Source organism: Rutilus rutilus (assembly GCF_951802725.1).
Source record: "Rutilus rutilus genome assembly, chromosome: 18".
Taxonomy (NCBI): domain Eukaryota; kingdom Metazoa; phylum Chordata; class Actinopteri; order Cypriniformes; family Leuciscidae; genus Rutilus; species Rutilus rutilus.
The window spans coordinates 15,786,355-15,806,383 of NC_140231.1; the positions used below are offsets into that span (position 1 = coordinate 15,786,355).

Consider the following 20,029-nt stretch of genomic DNA (forward strand, 5'->3'; position numbering starts at 1 on the left):
CTCAATTATTTTGTGAAACATTTTATTTAAAAAAGAGAAAAAAACATGAACAGAATCTTTATAATACAGTTCATTTTCTTTGTACATGGCATGAATATTTACAGTTTTAAAAAACCCAAGGACAAACACAATATATATATTCATATACTGATAAACAAACACATGTAACACTGCAAGTGTAGCTCAAAGGCAAATGACTTGGACTATGTTGATATCTACCAACCATCTTTGAGATAGGCCTACATGTGTAACTTCAGGCACTGATCTACAGGAGACATAAATCTCCAAATCTGAATCCAAACTAATGCTTGGGATCAGACACCAATGCGTTTACATGCTAAACTTTACATGTCTGATACATGTAAACAAAACCATTTTCAGCTGATTGTGAAACAAATAGTAAAGCTATACAAAAATATGCTTCTAATCAAGTCAGAATGTTAATATATTAAAGACAAAAAATGGGTTTACAAATAGTGGTTTTAAACAACTTCTATTCTATTATTCTGTCCTGTAGTGGACAAACCATTGCTATCTGAATACAATTAGGTTACACAAAATGTTTTTGCACAACCAACCAAAAACGTCTGGAAAAGGTGCTGAATTTCAGCATCCCGGATGGATAAAATATTCATACTATAATATATAAAAAAGGTATGATGAGAGCACAAGATAATTGACAAATCTGATTGACCAATCGTAAACTAGTATTCTCTACAATAACAAATTCTCTACAATAAAGAACAAAAGTAGATAAAGGTACATGAGCTCAACAGCCAAGCTGCCAAGAACAAGTTTCAATGGAAACTAAAACAAAAACAAAACAAATCTGGTGAAAAATACTTCTCAATATTTCTCAAGTATCTAGACCTTTAGATAGGAAAGAAAGGCTAGTTTCTTTAGTCTTCAGGCAAGTTTAGGTTTAACCCTTGACCTGTGAGTTGGTTATTATTGCTTACTAACAAAGTTAGCACAGTAACCATAGTTTCTTCTCAAATATTACAGCTAATACTGTTCAAAATAAATATCATTATGGGATGACCTTCAAACAATATAAGTAGCTTTCAGAATCTTTCAAGTCGTGGTGGTTTCTATCAAAGTACTGGTTGGTAAGGATAACCATAGATACACTAATGTTCAAAAGTTTTTGAAAAGAAAGTCTCTCATGCTCACAAAGGCTGTCACTTTTGATCAATTTGATGCATGTTCTTAAAAAAAAAACCAAAAAAAAATTCATAAGGACCCCAAACTTTTGAACGGTAGTGCAAGTAGTTTTGGCAGAAACAGCAGTTATCAAGGACATTTCTATAAGCATCGTCTGGAAATACAATAACTGTTATATAGTTCGCTTAAGTAAAATCATCAAGTTTAAGGAAGTCGTATGGATAGGTAAACTATACATGTTCATATAAAAACTCCCCCCCCCCCAAAAATAATTTAGTATTTTGTAAAACTGAACATTTTCTGGCGCAACCTCATATGGTCCATTCAAAACTCTCACACTTTAAAAAACTATCATTTTATACCACAACACCCAGTATCATCATCCCAACATACAGCAGGGCTAATAACACACTGTCTTTCTTAGGAAATGGAAAACGTTTTTTTCTTTCATTCAACGATTTTGGCCGTGCCAATAATGTGTTTTCAGTTTCAATTCTTCAATCTGACAGTAACCAATGACCACCGATACTCTCTTGTCATTCTCACATTCTGCACGGTGAACACTAGGGGTCCCTATTGTAATTCAGGACCTCATGCTGTAAAACCAGGAGGCAGAAGGAGACCATTTTGGATTCAGAATCCAAATGCTTTAGAGCACAAATGATGTGCTTGGAGCTCAATCACGAAAAACTAAATACCCTTTACACGGTCAGCTCATTTTCCTCCAGACAATATGGCCATAACAGTACTAGTGATTACAGCAGCAGCCACAGGGACATTTAAACCAGCATCTACAGTACTGAAACGCCAAAGCTGCACGACGACCTCTAACGGAAAACTCTTAAGGATTTTCTAAGAGAAACCTGATAATTTTGACAGGATGAGAAATCCTTTTTTTCAATTGAGTTGTTTGGGGCAGTCTCTTCAATAAATGAGGCATGATTTTCACATCAAATCTAGACTTAAACGAACATTTGTAGGACGACATGCCCGTCGTTCTCTCTCCCTATCAAGGGGAAATGCCCTCCACTTCACTCTCTTCAACGCCTAGATATATGGGGCTCTTGTTCTGAAGGGCTGGCTCGTATTTTCGGAGGGAGCTGTTCATGGCCTCTGTGCTGTTCCGGATACCATAGCCGAAGTAGATTATGAAACCTGGGAACGGACACGAGAGAAGAAATGGGAGGTTTGGAATGAAGGAAACAAACAAACATGGCGCTATCACACAACAGATGTACTCACCGATGCCCATCCACACGGTGAAGCGGCACCAGGTGGCCATGTCCAGCTGCATCATGAGATAGATGTTGACAAAGATACTGAAGAGAGGCAGCCAAGGTAACAGAGGCACCTGCACACAGAGAGATATACACTTAAAGGGACAGTTCACACAAAAAATGAAAATTGTCATCATTTACTCCCCCTCATGTTGTTCCAAACCCCTATGACTTTTGTTCATCTTCGGAACACAAATGAAGATATTTTTTATGAAATCTGAAGAATTCTGTCCTTCCATTGACTGTCTACGCAACTACCACTTTGACCCTTCAAAAAGTTCATAAAGAGATCGTAAGACTAATCCATATGAAACGAGCGGTTAAGTCCAAATTTTATTAAGAGTCGCTTTAATTATTGCAAGCGATTGTGTCTCTTTAGAAGACTTTAAACCGCTAGATTCACATGGATCTATTTTACGATCTCTTTATGAACACTGTCAGATTTTTGGGTGAATAGACATTTAATGGAGGTACAGAAAGCTCTCAGATTTCATTAAAAATATCTTCAGCTGTGTTTCGAAGATGAACGAAATTCTTATGGGTCTGGAACAACATGAGAGTGAGTAAATTCATCATTTTTGGATGAACTAACCCTTTGAGGCTGAACAAATTTTAAAACACTAGGCATCATACATCGGAGTCTGTGACTTTCGCCAATTAGCGTCAACTCATCCAGGCTGTAAATATGGGCAAAAGTCATGTACTGTATTCCAGCCTTTGATAGAGTGTAAGTATTTGGTGTTCAGCTGAAGAAAGAGAGTACAGGTGAACATCAGGGTGAACAAATGCTGAGAAAACCCTCATTTTTGAGTGAACTCTCCCTTTCAGTCTGAGTATTTGTGTTCTAATAGCGCATTTCCTTTTACGCAAGTTCAGTGCTTACGTTCAAGCCCGGGCAAAGATTTATGGCATAATAAAAATGCAAATTCAATAACGAGGACATCTGGTACCTTGAAGGTGAGAGCTTCATTGCTCTCAGGCTGCCTCCAGATCACAATGACACACAGGATGCACAGCAGGACCAGAATGACACACGTCATCACCCACACAATCTCGAGATTCATGATGGCTTCCAGACACTGAGCCAAAACCACACACAGCACGGTGATCAGCGCAGCTACGCAGACAAGAGGATATTGGAATTAGTCCATAATCAGCTCATTATCTACATCACTGAATCAGATAAATACAAATAACACAGATACGAATGTAGAATTCACTGTAGTGTAAATACACTACCATTCAAAAGTTTGGGTGTTTTATCATGTTCTTGAAACAAGTATTATTTCTAGCACAAATTCACACACCAGAAATGCACAATACTTCTCTACCGTATCAGTTTTTTTTGCATGCTCAGTTCCTGCACTTTTACATTTAGATTGTGTTTTCAGTCATTTAACGCTCACTCAAATTAATATTTAAAAACACTAATAATTTAATAACACTTAAATGTAATCTTTAGCAAATTCTGTACATTATAATGTTGTGATGCTTCAATCCACTTGTACCATATAAAACGACTGGTTTTAAGTTTTTAGTGTTTTATGTTTTTATTTATTTAGACTAACTTACTTTTATAGTGCATTCTTTTTGATGGGGTGGGTCAACTATACCTGTAATAGTAGCTAGATTTATCAAGAAGCGACAAGCAAAATCTTCACTCACAGATAACAGCAGTTGTGCCGTAGACGATAATTCCCGACATTTCGGTTGGCAAGTCCTTGGAGGGAAACAGGAGGAGTTTCGGGGAGAATTTCTCTTTGCGGGGATTGTCATCCAGCTCTGTGCCATATTCATCTCCACTGTCTCCACATACGGCCACTTTCTCGCCAGCGACCAGTTCCACCAGTTTCTCAGTCTGACTGGACGAGCTCAGGTTGCCTGGCTGATATCTAAAAGTCAAAACGTTTGGCGGTGAGTCAAACTATATACAGCAAACCCACAACATGCAGCACTGTTAATCATTTTAAATACAGTAACATTCAAATGTTTGGAGTCAGCGAGATTTTTTTGAATCAACAAATCTTTTGTTCAACAAGAATGCATTCAACTGATCAAGTGACAGTAAAGACATTTATAATGTTCCAAAAGATTTATATTCCAAATAAATCACAGAATCCTGAAAAAACACAGTTCAGGGTTCCTGCAGGTTTCAGTTAGTCAAATTTAAGACCTTTTTAAGACATTTTAAGACCATAAAGATTGAAATTTAAGACCTACACGACACATTGCCAAAAAATTTCAAATCAAAGAATTCATTTTATTTCAATGAATTCAGTAACTGAAAAAGCATTAACTTAATTTACAGATAAAGCAATCACATTAGTAACCTTCCAGAATTTTTTTTCTAGAAAATTGTACTTTGCATATTATAGGCCTACTGTAAAAAACACATAATTAGTTGATTTTAGTTGATCATAGTTGATCATAACTAGAGATGAAATGGCATGAACATTTCATTTAATTATTATTGTGCCAAAAATTATCACTGTTATCACAGAATCCTGTTCAAAAAGTACTAATACTACACAATGAAATCAATTCACCAAGTTTTATGTCGAAAAACAGCAACAAATAAAATTAGCATCAATACGCACTAACATAAACATTAAAATAATACGATTAAAAATGATAGCCAGATTTTAAAAGTGTCTTGCAACATGTTATATAATAACATGTACAAGTTCAAATAAGGTTGACAAAAAAGGTTTTTATAAAAAGATAAACCTCACATATTTCAGACTTTAAATTTTTTTTTTTTGACTCATTCTTTTTATAAAAAAATAATTTAGTGACATTTACAATACAGTTTAGCTTATCTTTTATTATTAATAGTAAAATTCGGTCCGATTTTCCCGTGGCGTCTGTCGTTGCTATGCAACTCCACAATGACAAAAAAGTTTTAGTGGCTAATGGATTTCCACCGCCGAAAAACACTTGCTGTAGCTCTGTTACACAAGATTTATTTACGGAGAAGAGAAAAACACCCGTAGTGTTTGGGTGCACCCGCATCCTTCATGTCTTTTTTCATGTTGCTGCGCCTGAAAAAAAAACGAGCGCGTCGCTTCAATTATAAGCGCGCTTACCGCGCGCCTACATTTGAATGAACTTGAGCGCGAAAAAGACGCGATATGTGAACTGCCTCTTGGCGAGCGACTTCGATACTTTTTTGCTACTTTGTAATAACTTTCTGCGGCCAGCGTTTCTGGAAATGAACGAAGGTAAAATCTTTTTTAAGACCTGACTAAATTAAATTTAAGACCGCGGATGAAAATCTGCCTGTTTTTAAGACGTTTTAAGACCTTAAATTTAAAGTTCAGAATTTAAGACATTTTAAGACTTTTTAAGACCCCGCGGGAACCCTGCAGTTTCCACCAAAAAATATTAAGCAGCACAGCTGTTTTCAACATTGAAAATAATACTAATAAATGGTTCAATGATTACAATGATTTTTTTTCTTCTGAAATAAATTGCAATTTAAAACAGACAACAGTTAAGGCCCTTGCACACTGAGTCCAAAATTCGCGTCCGAAATTTCCGCACGTTAAAAAATAAATACGACCTCACGTTATGTCAATCACGCTTGCACACTGCCTCTGAAACTTTCGTCCGTCAAAAAAAATATTCGAATCAGGTTAGATTTTCTGCGTTTTTCGCATCCGTAGCAAGCATTTTGAATGGTGTTTTGACAATTCAGAGCCACCGAATCACGAATGCGAAAAAACGCATGCGATAATTTCGGACTCGGTGTGCAGGGGCCTTTATACTGTTTTTACTTTTTTTTTTATTAAATAAATCCTGCCTTGGTGAGCATAAGTGACTTCTCCGACCCCAAACTTTTGAACAATAATGTACGAAAAAAAATTCATATATAAGGAGTCTTAAAGGAACCGTAGCAAAAATATTTTTTTTAGAGTGGAAAATAATATAATGACAGTTTTTGGATTTAACATTATATATTCACAGGGAAACATTATTTTACAACATGACCTCTCTAAAAACTTTATGCGGTATATAATAATAGTAGACCCATTGTTAAAGGGATAGTTCACTTTGAAATAAAATTTTGGTATGTTTTAGCTTACCTCAAGGGCATCCAAGATGTAGGTGTCTTTTTTTCCGCAGTAGTTTCTATCCGCAGGCGGGTATAGATGTATACACTAGATGTCGCCTTCGCTACTGCAGTTCATTGGAATGAAACCGTAGCCAAGGCGACATCTATGTATATATCTATACCCGCCCGCGCCGTCAGATCATTTGGACGTGTGCTGTGTTCAAGAGATAACAACGATATAAATACTGTTCGTTTTCTCACACAAACCGCTCGTTTCGTGTCTTAGGCCATCAATGTGTACTTACGATGGGGAATTGTTTAATTTGGACGATGGGGAATTGTTTTAATTTGGACTCTGTGCTTGTGCTTTGAGACAGTGACCATAGACCTGCATTATATGACTGACAGACAAGAACGGTTTGACCTAAAAATATCAAAATTGAAACTACTGCGGAAACAAAGACACCTACATCTTGGATGCCCTTGAGGTAAGCTAAAACATATCAAAAATTAATTTCAAAGTGAACTATCCCTTTAAGTATTTGTGGTGCAGGTTTTACCGTACCTGAGAATGAGGACACACACGGCCACCAGAGAGTATGCAAGCAATGTTCCTATGGACATGAGGTCAACCAATGCAGCCAAATCAAACAGAAATGCCATGAGAGCTAAAAGAAGACAAAACAAACAAGTTTCAAATCTTATCCAGCCATAACATTTCAAATCTTACATAACACCATCCACAACCTTTAAGAGATCAAACCCCACATCCTAACCATGTAAAAGCTATTGCTACCATGCAAGTTTTTATTCAGTAGCAGCCGTGACAACACACTCTTCTCACATATTTCTGCAGCGTTGCACTGGGTGGCCCCGCCTACAGTGAAATCTCATAGGTCCAAAATCCACATAACTGTATATCATGTTCTGATTGGCTGTGGTTGTGCCGCATCTCTAACAAAGATTATGAGACGCCTGTAATTTGTGCAAATTTAGGACATGCTGGAACACAAAGCAATAAAGAACAAAGAACGACACTCACATGCTACAATTCCAGACACAGCAGTCGCCAGCAGTGGAGTTCTGGTTCTCTTGTTCATCCTGGAAAGGGAACGGAAGAGCAGCCCGTCCTCTGCCATAGCGTAGATCACTCGAGGCATGGGGAACATGGAGCCCAACAAACTACGATAAAAACAAAACAAGAACAAAAACAGATTCAGATAAATGGAAAATGTTGAACGAAAACATTAGAAGACAATCAGAATAGTCCTTGAGTTACCTTGTTGAGAGGGCACAGAGTGAACCCACAGCTACAATATAGCGTGCCGGTGCCCAGCCCACATAACTGAAGGCCTCGGGCAGAGGACTCTGGGTGTTGAGTTTGTAATAGGGCATCATGAGAGTAAGAGCAGCTGACACACCAAAGTACGCAAAGAAGCAAATGAGCAGAGAGGCCACAATGCCCACAGGGATGGAACGCATTGGGTTCTTGGCTTCCTCACCTACCGGAAAAAAAATTAGGTTAAGTCGAACCACGTACATATATGACTCATTCCGCAGATGGCTTTAGAACAAACAAAAACAAAATGATCAGCAATCAGTATCCGTGCTCTAATAACTGCAACACTTATGAGACGTACTTGTTGTAGCAATGCAATCAAAGCCAACAAAGGCGTAGAAACAGGTGGCTGCGCCAGATAAGACGCCGCTGAAGCCGAACGGAGTGAAACCTCCACTTCCAAATATGTTTTCTACCTGTCTGTGAGAACAGAATAGATTTGTCAAATCTTGTGCAAGAAAATCACATTATCCACCTCTCACAACTGGGAGAGATCCTCATTTGCTCCACTTTAAAAGCAGCAGCTTACTCTGGTTCTGTGATATTTGTGTCATTGACAAAGTCTTGATATGTGAGGTTCCAGTTTGCGGTGTCGCCCTTGACAAAGCCAGAGATGATAACAAAGCCCAGCACAATCAGGTTGATCCCGGTGAAGATCTTGTTCACCAGAGCAGACTCGCTCACACCAAAAGCAAGCAGTCCTGAGGAGGAAATTGCACATCAAAATCAGAAATGTCTTATTTAATCATTTACTTTTACTCACATGTATACAGATAGACAGGTATAAAAGACACTAATTAAACTGTAAACTTTTATTTGTTAAACATCAAAGATTATTAAAATGCACATTTCCGTTTTTTTCCCCCAGTTATTTTTTCATCATCTAATGCTCACTTAAAGTTAGTATTTAACACTTAAATTTAATAATCTTTAATTTTATAACAACAATGTTAAATGTAATCCTTAGCCAATCTCCAAATGAAATATCCATATTGTTGTGAAGTCTGCATTTTTTTATTCACACAAAATAGTATAGAATTTTAATCAATAACTTACTGGTTATCGGCTATAAAATATTATTTTTGGCTTTTAGGTTTAAGCCAGAATTTTAATACCGGTGGATCCCTAATCATAACTAGTTTTTGGTTGTACTGTTTATCTCTGTTTTTCTAGTAGTTACAAAAAGATGAGCAGTTAATGATGAAAATCCTTGTTCAAATACCTCATTTAAATGATGATTTCTGTTTTTAAATGTCTCACCAGTCAGCAGCAGGATGAGAATGAGGGCAAATAGGTCCGGATATTCCGCAAGAACCTTCCCAGGAACCTTCATGGCCATGGAAGCCCTGAAGAAGTTCGAGATCTTCTGCTCGATTAAGTTATCGAACGTAGAGCTCCAAGCTCGCGCCACACTAGCTGTGCCTGAAAGCAAGAACAAGCTTTTCAGTAACAGTGAATTTCTTTAAGATGATCATCAACTAGTACAGTATACATACCTATAACATAAGAGAGGATGAGGTTCCAACCAGTGATGAAGGCCCAGATTTCTCCCACTGTTACATAACTGTACAAGTAAGCAGACCCCGTCTTAGGGACTCGTGCACCGAATTCTGCATAGCACAGTCCAGCAAGCATAGAGGAAAGCGCGGCCACAAGGAAGCATAAGACGATAGCAGGACCAGCCTTCTCTCTCGCAACCTCCCCAGCCAGCACATACACTCCAGCGCCAAGCGTGGAGCCCACCCCGAGTGCCACCAGATCAAGAGTGGACAGACACCGAGCGAACCGCGTTTCCTCCCCGGAGCAGTTCAGAGCACGACGGCGCAGCAGCGCATGTCCAAAAGAGGCGATTTTGTCCACCATGGTTAACGCGGAATGAGGAGTCAAATCTGGTGAGGTTCTTTGTTGTGCTGGTTCCAGGGAGCTCTCTTTCACTTTGTTCTGAAAGAGCACATAAAACAGGAAGGAAGAATTAGAAACATTTGGGTGTGTGTCTGTGTGAGAGTCATTGCCCAAGGCAGTTTGTATGGCTAGGTTTGATCTAACCAGTCTAGTCAGGACATAGTAAAAAAAAAAATTCCTATTGAAGTGAACTTTAATCTGTTCATCACATCTCACTGCCAAATGTCATTCTCCAAATTCCTACCACATAAGGAACTATAAAGCTGCCCGTAATTCTCAAAGGAAGAGTTCCGTGTACCAACTCTCCAGATTTCTGCCCTTTAATTTAATAGTCGGTTATGGGCGGATATAAGTGGAATCTATTACACACAGATCCAGTAAAGAAGTATTCTTTGAGGAAAGGTCAGGCAACAAACTTCATGACATGAATGTGGAAATTTTGTCCACAACCAAGACTGCATCTGAACAAAAGTGAAAAATGACAAAGACAAAAAGTGTCAAATTTACATAAATGTTTTCATATTTTTTTAATTTAAATAACATACTACCGTAACGTTGTGAAATATTATTACATTCAGATACATTTCTTATTATTATCAATGTTGAAAACGGTTGTGGAAACAGTCATACATTTTTTCAAGATTCTTTGAAGAAAGTTCAAAAGCGCAGCATTTATTTAAAATGAGAATAATTTGTAATATTATAATAATATCTTCACTCACTGTTACTTTCAAATCAATTTATTGCACACTTGCTGAATAACCGTAATCGTTATCGGCTTGATATGAAAATTTGAAATGACTTCAAAAAGGAAAACATATTTGAAGTGAAGACCTACACTACTCACAATCCTTAAATGCCTTGGATCTCCCAATCAGATGTTACCATAAAATAAAAGAACCATGACAAAAGAGCTCAGCAGTGAACTCCCTTTCTCGTGAAAAACTGCTAAAAAGTAATGCTGTGATCCAAAGCTCAGAACTCTTTATTAAGAATATCCCTATGGAGAAAATAAACGGGATAGACACATCTGCAACCAAGACTGCTGTAAAAGGGTGCAGTCAATCCGTACAAACTCAAAGCCAGCTTTACAGTTGCATGCGCTTTAAAGGTGCGGTCAGCATTTACTGTTGATCTGCAAATTATAGCACCCAAAATCCAGTCGTTTCAACAGGAATCCACACGATTGAGAATTTTGCGCAAAGGCGAAATATTTACCTGAGATTTTGCAACCGGTTCAAGTTGGTCACCTGGATTTGCTGCATTGACCAACAGAAAGCTGCTTGGTTTGGAAGTGACTTCTCCGTGAGCAGTGCTTTATACATCACTAGATTCGCTACACTATTGCCAATAGACAACAGACCTTTGATGGACCCTGAAATTGATTCATTCTTAAATGATTAAAGTCTCATTGTATTCTTTAGACTTCAGCTCGACTACACAAAAACCTGCTGTAGCTCAATTATAACTACATGTTAACTGATTGTTGCACTCTACCAACAAGATCCACAATGTTCTGTGTGAACCCGTATCATATTGACCCTTATCGGAGCTGTCTGATTCCAAAGCACTCCTGCTAGCTCATCAGGTTACATGGTCATGTTTATGTCTGAGCCAGCAGTAGTACAGTAGTGCACTGTTGACGTTCCTTGCGGTTCTTTACCCGGTGACGTTTACAGTGATGTCTAACAGAAATGATTTGGAAACACAAGCACAAACAAGGTCACACAACTAAACCTTGAGTTGTAGCAACAGCTATCAAAACCAAACACTGATGCAATGAAAGTGAAGAAAGTTGGAACATGGAGTGCTCTGTTGATTCAGTCTTACATTTCACACACACTGCCATGACGATTCGACTTCCTGTCCCACGACGGAGATCAATTACTTAACAATTAGTAAAAAAAACTTGTCACAAAAACAGCAAAACTAGAACAATGAAATCGCTAAAAATGGCTATATGAAAGTTGTGGAAATGCTAGCAAAGATTCCTGTGTCCTGGATCAAAGACAGGTTTGACAAAGAGGACAGAGGAGGAGGGGGGAAACAAAAACATCCCTGTAATTCACTGTACAATAGAGGGGCTGAAATAGACTCTTTTTATCTGTAAGGTGGTTTGTTTCACTTGGCACAGCAGCTGGCAAGATTCTTAGCGGGTTGAATCGAGCTCAGTCCGGGCAACAGCTCAGAACTTTAAGCCACTGTTATGGTCTTACACAACGCACACAATGGCTGCTTTCTTTCACTACTCACTGCTTTTTGTTATCATGAAATTAATATACGTATACACAGCATAGTAATGTGGCAATGATGTATCTAGCAGCTGAGAAAGTCTGGAGTTATGTCTTCCTTTGTACCAGGTTGGAGCGTTGACCAGTTGTAGAGGTTACAGTGTGCTTCGATATCAGTTCCCTTGAAAATGTTCCCTACCAGGAGATACTTTTTGGGCCCTACAGTGCACACACATCTATGATAGGCCACAGCGAGGGCGGCAGTACTAATCTCTTTCTTGTGGTCTCCACGAGGTAAGGGTGACACGTAGGCGAAATTAAATCTGTAAGGCTTTTGATCTGGCCATGAGAAATTCATGAATGCCATGACGTCTGTTCTGCTGAGGAAACTGGCACACCAACAAGACCTACACTTGACGTGGGTGAATGAAATATGTGACTCTTTCCATAATCTAGTTTAAAACGCACATGTGGCAAGTTCTTAAAAATGTACTCTTGTGTATGCAGGTTTTGCTAAACTTTTATACCATTTTCAAGAAACATTGAAACTTAAATGGTATGTAGTAGCAACGATGCTGATCAATGAATGCACAGACTTATTCATGAGTAAACAACAGCACTCATCGTGTCTATTAAGGGTTATATAACCCATTGATGAGTGAGTTGTTAAGTGTTTTGAAGTGACTCACTGGGCTTTTCTCAAAATAAATACCTCAATGGATTCTAAGAGGCTTACTTAAAGACCCGCCAACTGGTTAACCGTCTTAACAGGAGAGTACGGGCTTCTGTTGGTTTACATTAGGTGTTGTTTTTGTTTTGGTCCTCTTTTCCGCAGACCGGATTTTGTACAGCTGCAACTCAGTAAATGTGTTTGCCCAACATCTGAACTTTCCAAACAAACCCCACTAACCCCCTATTCAAGGTTTAATCAGTACAATTTCCCAAAAAAAAAAAAAAAAAAAAGAAACTGGCCAATTACATACTCTAAACCATTTGTGACATGATTGATGATATGTTTGACCACTGAGAGATATTAAAGGCCTATTCAGTCTTATTACTGTTACTCCTCATGGGTAACAATCATTCCCAGGCTCAGGTTCTTACTTAAACAGGGTCAGTATTACTTCTTGATCAATCTAATAACATCGTATTCGATTAATTTAGCAGACTGTTGAGACCTATAAGCATGAAATGATATCTGTGGGTAAATGGACATTTCATAGTCTGCATGCAGTGCATATAAACACAGAACGGGAATATATATCTTCTCACGCCAAACAACAAGATATGCCGCTGAGGAAGGAGATACTACGAAACTGTTAAAAGATCCACGGGATTTACTGGACACTGGTGCCATATTACAAGCAGAAACCAGCATGAGAGCTTCATTCTTCGAGAGAACTAACTGTTCATGGTTATGAAACGGACTTATTCAGGCACATGCCGCTGTGAATGAACCTGGGAACCTCTCAAATAGCTGGATTAATGCCATCACACAGCCCCCTTAACAAGGCTCCACAGATTGTGCAAAATACCAGCCAGAGATGCTTCATCATACTGAACAAGCTTGAGGTTTTCACTATTATGAACATAATCGTTAACTGACAATTATCAATTTGTAAAAAAAATAAAATAAATACAAACAAATACTAACGTGTTTCAGTCGACTTGATTTTGTCTGTTAGGAATTGATTGGATGGATGGTTGTGGTTAGCTAATATCTAATATGAGCATGTTCACATACTTGTTCCTCAGAAAAACACCACAACAGCCAGTTATTCTACTTTGAAATATGCGTTTCGTAATGTCTGTTTTTGTTTCGGTCTGTGTAATTGCGCCCAATACTAAATTACCCAATAGTATTTGGACACCCCAGGGTGCCAGTTGGCAGAAAACACAGCGTATTGTAGCCATGAAACCCAACACACAAACTGGGTCGGAGATCACAGATTCCATCCGACCTAAAAAGCCTCGGCATCCATCTAAATAGCTCTATGTCCAAAGGCATATTTGAACACTATTATTATTATTATACACCTACTATTGTCAATTTCACTCATTCCTGTTGCGTGTCCTCAATCTGGCGACCAGTGTGAGCGTAGAGTATTAGGAGAAGGGGGTGGAGGAAACAACCCACTCCAATATTTATCATTTGGACTGCAATACCCATTTCAACCACTAGCTGTCAATATTACATACTGCACCTTTAAAGTCCTCAAGTTGTTTGGCTTTTAGTATGATAGTCTTACTGTTATCTATAAGCTAGTGTGCTCGAAAACAATGACAAAATTCACATTTAGATATATATAGATATAGCCGCCAATATAGATCAATGATTTTGATGACATCACTCTACACTTCAGCTTCTCATCAGATTTTCAGTCCAATCAAATGCTCTCTAGAATCTGAAGCTCTTCCCCCTACATTATAAATAGACACTGAAGCTGAGGCCACAATCAGTCACTTTCTACATCCAGAGACACAATAGCACAAAGCGGATCATATGCGTGAGTCGGCTGAGACCAAAAAATGTATCGAACCCATTTGAATTCTGCACATAATGCTGTATTTTAAAGTGATATGGAGGAGATTAGGAGGAGAAACAGTTAGAGATTAGAAGGAAACTGCGGCTTTACTGAGCTCAACGGCTCTGGCCGAGCTGTGGTAAATGAAACGCTATTACTGTTATTAAAAAGGGGAGGAGCTGTTCGATATGCCACGCCCTGTCTTCCTGTTTCAGTGGAAAGTACAGGGCACATGAATTTGAAAAAACAATAATGACGTGCACAGAAAAACAATTTATAATAAATACTAAAATATTCCATAAAAAAAAAAAGAATTGCCCATTTAAATTTCTTGGTGACTTTAAAGTACAATCAACAAATAATGAAAGCTAAATTAATGGGTTCTTGTACAGCAAGCCACCACTGTCTAGAGCTTTTTCCGATCAGAAAATATGAAAAGTTGAGTTTTTTAACCATAATTTGCACTTTTCTACTTAACTGATTACACTGGTCTACAGCCAAAATGCTTCTGAAATAAATGAAGCCAAACTTTACAAAATCTGGATCACTGAGAATGAAAATTATGCTTAAAATTGTTGACTGGCTCCAGTTCAAGACATGCTATTGGGTCAGTATATGACCCTTGACTTGGGAATGGTGGAGGATAAGTAAGTAATAAATGGAGACTGGAGGATCTCAATTTGAACCAGAAATGACTAAAATACCTATTTGACTGAATAAATCTATTACTGGGTTTGGACAGTACTTGCTTTTTAGGCAAAACAATGAATGATGCAATCTGAAGCTGGCATTGCGTCATACATTATGTGAATTGCATCATATTATTTCTAGAAATCATAAATGATGCAATCATAATGAAGCGTACATCACTCTGCTAATCAAATTGCCCTATATCAGCTCTAGAAATCATATAGCAGGGGTGCAAAACTAAATTCCTGGAGGGCCAAAGCCCTACAGTTTAGTTCCAACGCTGCTCTAACACACCAAATAAGCCTGAAGGACTTGATGATCTGGATCAGGTGTTTAATTAAGGTTGAAGCCAAACTCTGCCAGGATGTGGCCCTCCAAGAACTGCGTTTTGCACCACTGTCATGCAGCGTTGTGCTCTCTTCTTTGTCAGTGTTTGTTTTTGCGGAGGGACACATTTCTGTTTGGCCAAAATGAGCAGAGATGCCTCGTACTTGTGTGAACAATGCAGATCACTTCAAATGGAGCCCATAAGAGATGAATTTAATGAACACAAGAAGAGATGAGCCAAGAAGTGCAGAATAGACAGAACTAAACTATATATACAAAATTGTTTTTGCCTTTTGTTTCACAATACATTTGATTTAACCATTTTGATGATTATTAAAGTGTTACATAAACAGGACGGGTACTCTACACAATATACATAGACGTAAAATGTAAGTGTATTGGTGCTGTAATATTAGGACTACCGATGTCTCTAAAGAATAGGACCCAACAAAGTCACCACTGTCCATTAAACAGGAAACTATGGTGTTCACAGGTCAAGTATCCTATATATTTAAATTATTTTATCATTTTTTTCAACGGATTTATTAGAATAATACATTTGCATATTTGCAACCATTAATTGTCAAGTAGTCAATATGTAGTAATAATACTGATAATTATTATTATATTATTTAACATAATATGCATAAGTTTTCTGTTGTAGCAGTCTACAAAAAGTTGTTTAAAAGCTGTATAAAAATAAAATAAAACTGAAATAAAAATTCTGATGCCGATTAGACCAGCATGCAGCCAACTATCACGTTCCAAAACACAGCAATTACCTTAAAATGGATTTTGTTTAGCAGAGTAAATTACAATAAGACTATTTTAATAGATAGCGTATATGTGGCAACGCAAACAAAACGCAATAAACGTCACGGGATGAATCAGGATCCCTTCTGACGTAATATTTAAACAGCATAATTTGTTAACTTAGGTGTGAGACCTGGCCAGTCTGAACTGGTACCAGTCAGTCAGTTCTGGGCTGATGCAACTCTTACAATAGATACAACGACAACTTCCGGTCAGTCAGTATAATGTGTGTCTATGATGAGCGGGAACTCGTGTAGAGTGAATGAATGAAAACACGACGCACCGAGACTAAAAACACGACGTTTTGCGAAACAAATCTAAAATACAGCATATGCAGGGAACAAAAACGAGGCTTGTACTACATTTAAATAGACAATTTGAATAACATTTAAATTAGCGGTGTCCGTGCTTCCCAGAGCCATTGGCTATGGTTCTTCCTAGCACGTTTTACTTCTTCAAATAATAATACTGCAAAATAACAGAATAAGAGAAGGGCGAACATCATTTGGGTTATGTCATTAAATGTCATTTTATAAAATAAATATAATAATGATAAATAAAATACATCGTTTGAAGGATATACAATTCTGCAACAGTAGCAAACAGTATAGCAAACATAATTGCATGTATTTCGTAGAATGAAATATGAATTATTAGTATATTGACAAGTGATGCACATACATGAGTTGTTCCTTGTTTTGCAGAGTGCACTAACGTTAGTCCAATGTAACGTAGCCTACATTCTATAAAAATATATAGATATTTTTCATACTATTATATTCGTCTAATAGATGCAAATATAACAGGCTCGCATTAATGTCGGGGCTGTAGGTTAATTTGTGAAGATGATTTCATGCACGAGTTCGATTGCATCATATATTTTACCGTATAATGCACTAATGGATCCATTCTGCAGTCAAGATGGAATGAAACGGTCTTATCTGTTATATTAAAAGCCAATGTCTAGTATATTCAGAAGAGTGAAAAGTTGAAAAGTTACCTCTTGGTTTCTGATGCGAAGGTGCCGAGAACTTCAGTTTGTTGTATTTACCTAGTCTGACTGACCGTGTGAGAGTGGATCACTCATCCTCATCCTCATCCTCTACGGACGCTCGCTGGACCAATGAGCTATCGATGACGTAGGATAAACAAACCTTTGTCTCCACCCATCCGCTGAAGAGTACAATCAGCTTTGAGTTTGCGTTCCCATTCACACGCAAGTCCCCCGCCAACGTGTAAATCTATAGTATTTTAGTAAATGATTAACTTTCATATCGACAAAACTACGTAAAACACGCTAAGCCATTAGAACTCAACAAATCCATCCAAATAGTAAATAAAGAACTTGCCAAAACAAGTGAGTAAGTGAGTAGCCTACTTAAGTGAGTAAAAGTAAAGCAGTTTCTACATTTACAGGTAGGGCTGCTGATAAAAACAAGGGACAGTCAAGATTTTATCAGTAACTTTAATGCAAAATAAACTTTTTCTCAGTGTCCTATTGGAGTAAAGGTCCATGTCAAAGATAAACTTTAATCTTTTTTTTTTTTTTTTTACATTGCTTTTCTCTAAACTACTCCTTTGCAGCTCCCGGCTCCAGGACACACCCTGAAAATGTCAATTAAATTTAGCTGCAGCTCTGAAACAACTACAAAATCAGATTAGATAAGATTCAACTTTATTTTCAGAGCCTCTGACTCATGCATGACAAGTTTAATCTAATCTTAGCTGAATTTATAGTCATTTCAAAGCTGCGGCTGAATTTAATTGACACATGCAGGTGAGAAGTTTCAGGGTGTGTCCCAGTCCAAGTGTAATTTATGGATTCAGTGTAAACTAGACATTAACCAAATACCTAAATACCAAAATGAGAATTACTTCAGTACCCTTGAGCATAACCTCATTGGTGTACCAAACTGAGTGATCCAGTAACAACGCAGATATTCTTATCCGTGTCACAGTGTCTTATTTATGTGGGTAAAGGAGTGTTGGACAGAGATCCGGAAGGAGAGTAATCGGTTTCAACATTTTGCACTGTCTGCTACTGTCCTAGCCCAGCAGGTTTAATATGGTGTCCGCTTTAGCTTTGCCTTTAAATAAAATAAACTTTAATGTGGGATCTCTTTCTGTGGTGTGGTTGGTGTATGGGAGGAGGTTCTGCTAGTGTTATAAAATAAATCTCCTCCCGTCTAGCCTTGGTAAAGTTCAGATTGCTCTCCTAAGCAGGGGGCCCATTATCCGCTGAAACATAGACTTAATCAGAAACTTTTCCAAGAAATGAACTTGGACCTTGTAGGGTCGGCGCCCCCTCCCTCCCTCTTTTGAGAGCCGAATTGAACGTGCACGGTCAGGAAACATATGGATCTACCTTTTATTAAATGTAATATAACAAACATTGTTGGTTCCCCTCCAGACAAAATGTCTGGTGCATATCCTCGATTCTTGTTTAATCTTTTTCCATCCCGTCAAGTTGACTGAACCATCATAAAACAATGGTAACCCTTGGAAAGCAGGTCACAGCCATTCAGTGATCTCATCCACTGCAGTTTCAGAGTTAACAAAGCGCTTGTCATCTCACTTCTGTCCATTTGGCTGCTCCTTTTAGCATGTTTTCATAGAGAGGGTTAAAGTCTGTGCATCAAAGAAAAGCATTGTGGTCTTTGACTTCGGTCAGTTTGTGTAGGCATCAAAAATATCTCATTAAGCTTCCACTTCACGGACTAATGTGTCAGTCATGCGTTATGCACAAACTCATTTCCAAACATGCTCCTACTTCATAGTCAGATGAAGTCTATTAAAGTGAATGGCAAGTGTGACTTAATGGATATTTATCCCATTGCGGTGTTTGTGAGAATGGGTGATACTGATAAGTGTGAACTTTAAATAAAGCATTTAGCCTAAGCATTCAATTATAGCCTAATTCATAAAGTTCTTCAATGGGCTATTATTACTTAAAATAATCAAAAGTTTACAGTGCAAATAAAATTATTTTTGAGCTTGTTTGTCCATGTGACTCACACCACCGATTAGACTCAACTATTAGCAAGTATCCAAGATCTAAATGAGGAACATATTAATCCTCTTAACACGCCTCTTCTTGCAGTTGTAAGAAGTAATGGTGTCAGTTTATCCACATTCAAGCAGCGCTTACACAGCTTACATGACCGGCTCATTTAGGTAGACTTTACCTGCTCGCCGACACTTTCCCTCCCCCATGTCTAATCCAGATTGATCAGAGCAATTCACACAGAGGCAAGCAGGCCTGAAAACTGTTGTAATCAAGGGTCTTAAAATAAACTGGGCACACCCAGAAAATATTTTTGTGATTTTGTAGTTCATTAGCACAATACCAGGTGAAAAGTTTGGAACAAAAATGTTTTTTGAATTTTTTTTATATGAGATGAAAAAATACAGTAAAAACAGAAATATTGTGAAATATTATTTCAATTTAAAGGAACTGTTTTCTATTTTAAAATGTATATTTTCAGCATCATTACCCCAGTCTTCAGTGTCACATAATTCTTCGGTAATTATTCTGATATACTAATTTGGTGCTCAATAAATATTTCTTATTATTATCAATAATCAGTTGTGCTGCTTAATACTTGTGGAAATCGTGATACACTACCACTCAAAAGTTTGGGGTTGGCCTAAGACGGATTTAAAAAAGAAAGAAAGAAATACCTTTAATAGCATGGACATGCTTAATT

At 37.8% G+C, this 20,029-nt stretch overlaps 1 protein-coding gene across 1 annotated transcript; it reads right to left on the minus strand.

Moving 5' to 3' along the window:
* Window positions 1-5: 5 nt before the first annotated feature.
* slc7a3a (solute carrier family 7 member 3a) lies at window positions 6-17,427 on the minus strand. The gene is made up of 12 exons (XM_084387112.1): window positions 17,323-17,427; window positions 9,331-9,775; window positions 9,095-9,256; window positions 8,364-8,535; window positions 8,136-8,254; window positions 7,775-7,997; window positions 7,538-7,677; window positions 7,061-7,163; window positions 4,107-4,333; window positions 3,392-3,558; window positions 2,407-2,515; window positions 6-2,319 (listed from the first exon to the last, which is right to left on the minus strand). The coding sequence occupies exons 2-12, from the start codon at window positions 9,695-9,697 to the stop codon at window positions 2,174-2,176; spliced, it is 1,935 nt and encodes a 644-aa protein (XP_084243238.1). The 5' UTR covers window positions 9,698-9,775; window positions 17,323-17,427; the 3' UTR covers window positions 6-2,173.
* Window positions 17,428-20,029: the final 2,602 nt, after the last annotated feature.

Bases quoted from the DNA above. Each gene is read 5' to 3' on its own strand.
- slc7a3a (XM_084387112.1), bottom strand. From the start codon at position 9,697: ATGGTGGACAAAATCGCCTCTTTTGGACATGCGCTGCTGCGCCGTCGT. The intron at 8,536-9,094 runs GTGAGACATTTA...TTTCCTCCTCAG, and splicing joins TCTCATCCTGCTGCTGACTG to GACTGCTTGCTTTTGGTGTG. The intron at 3,559-4,106 runs GTGAGTGAAGAT...TTGTCTGCGTAG, and splicing joins CGGCACAACTGCTGTTATCT to CTGCGCTGATCACCGTGCTG.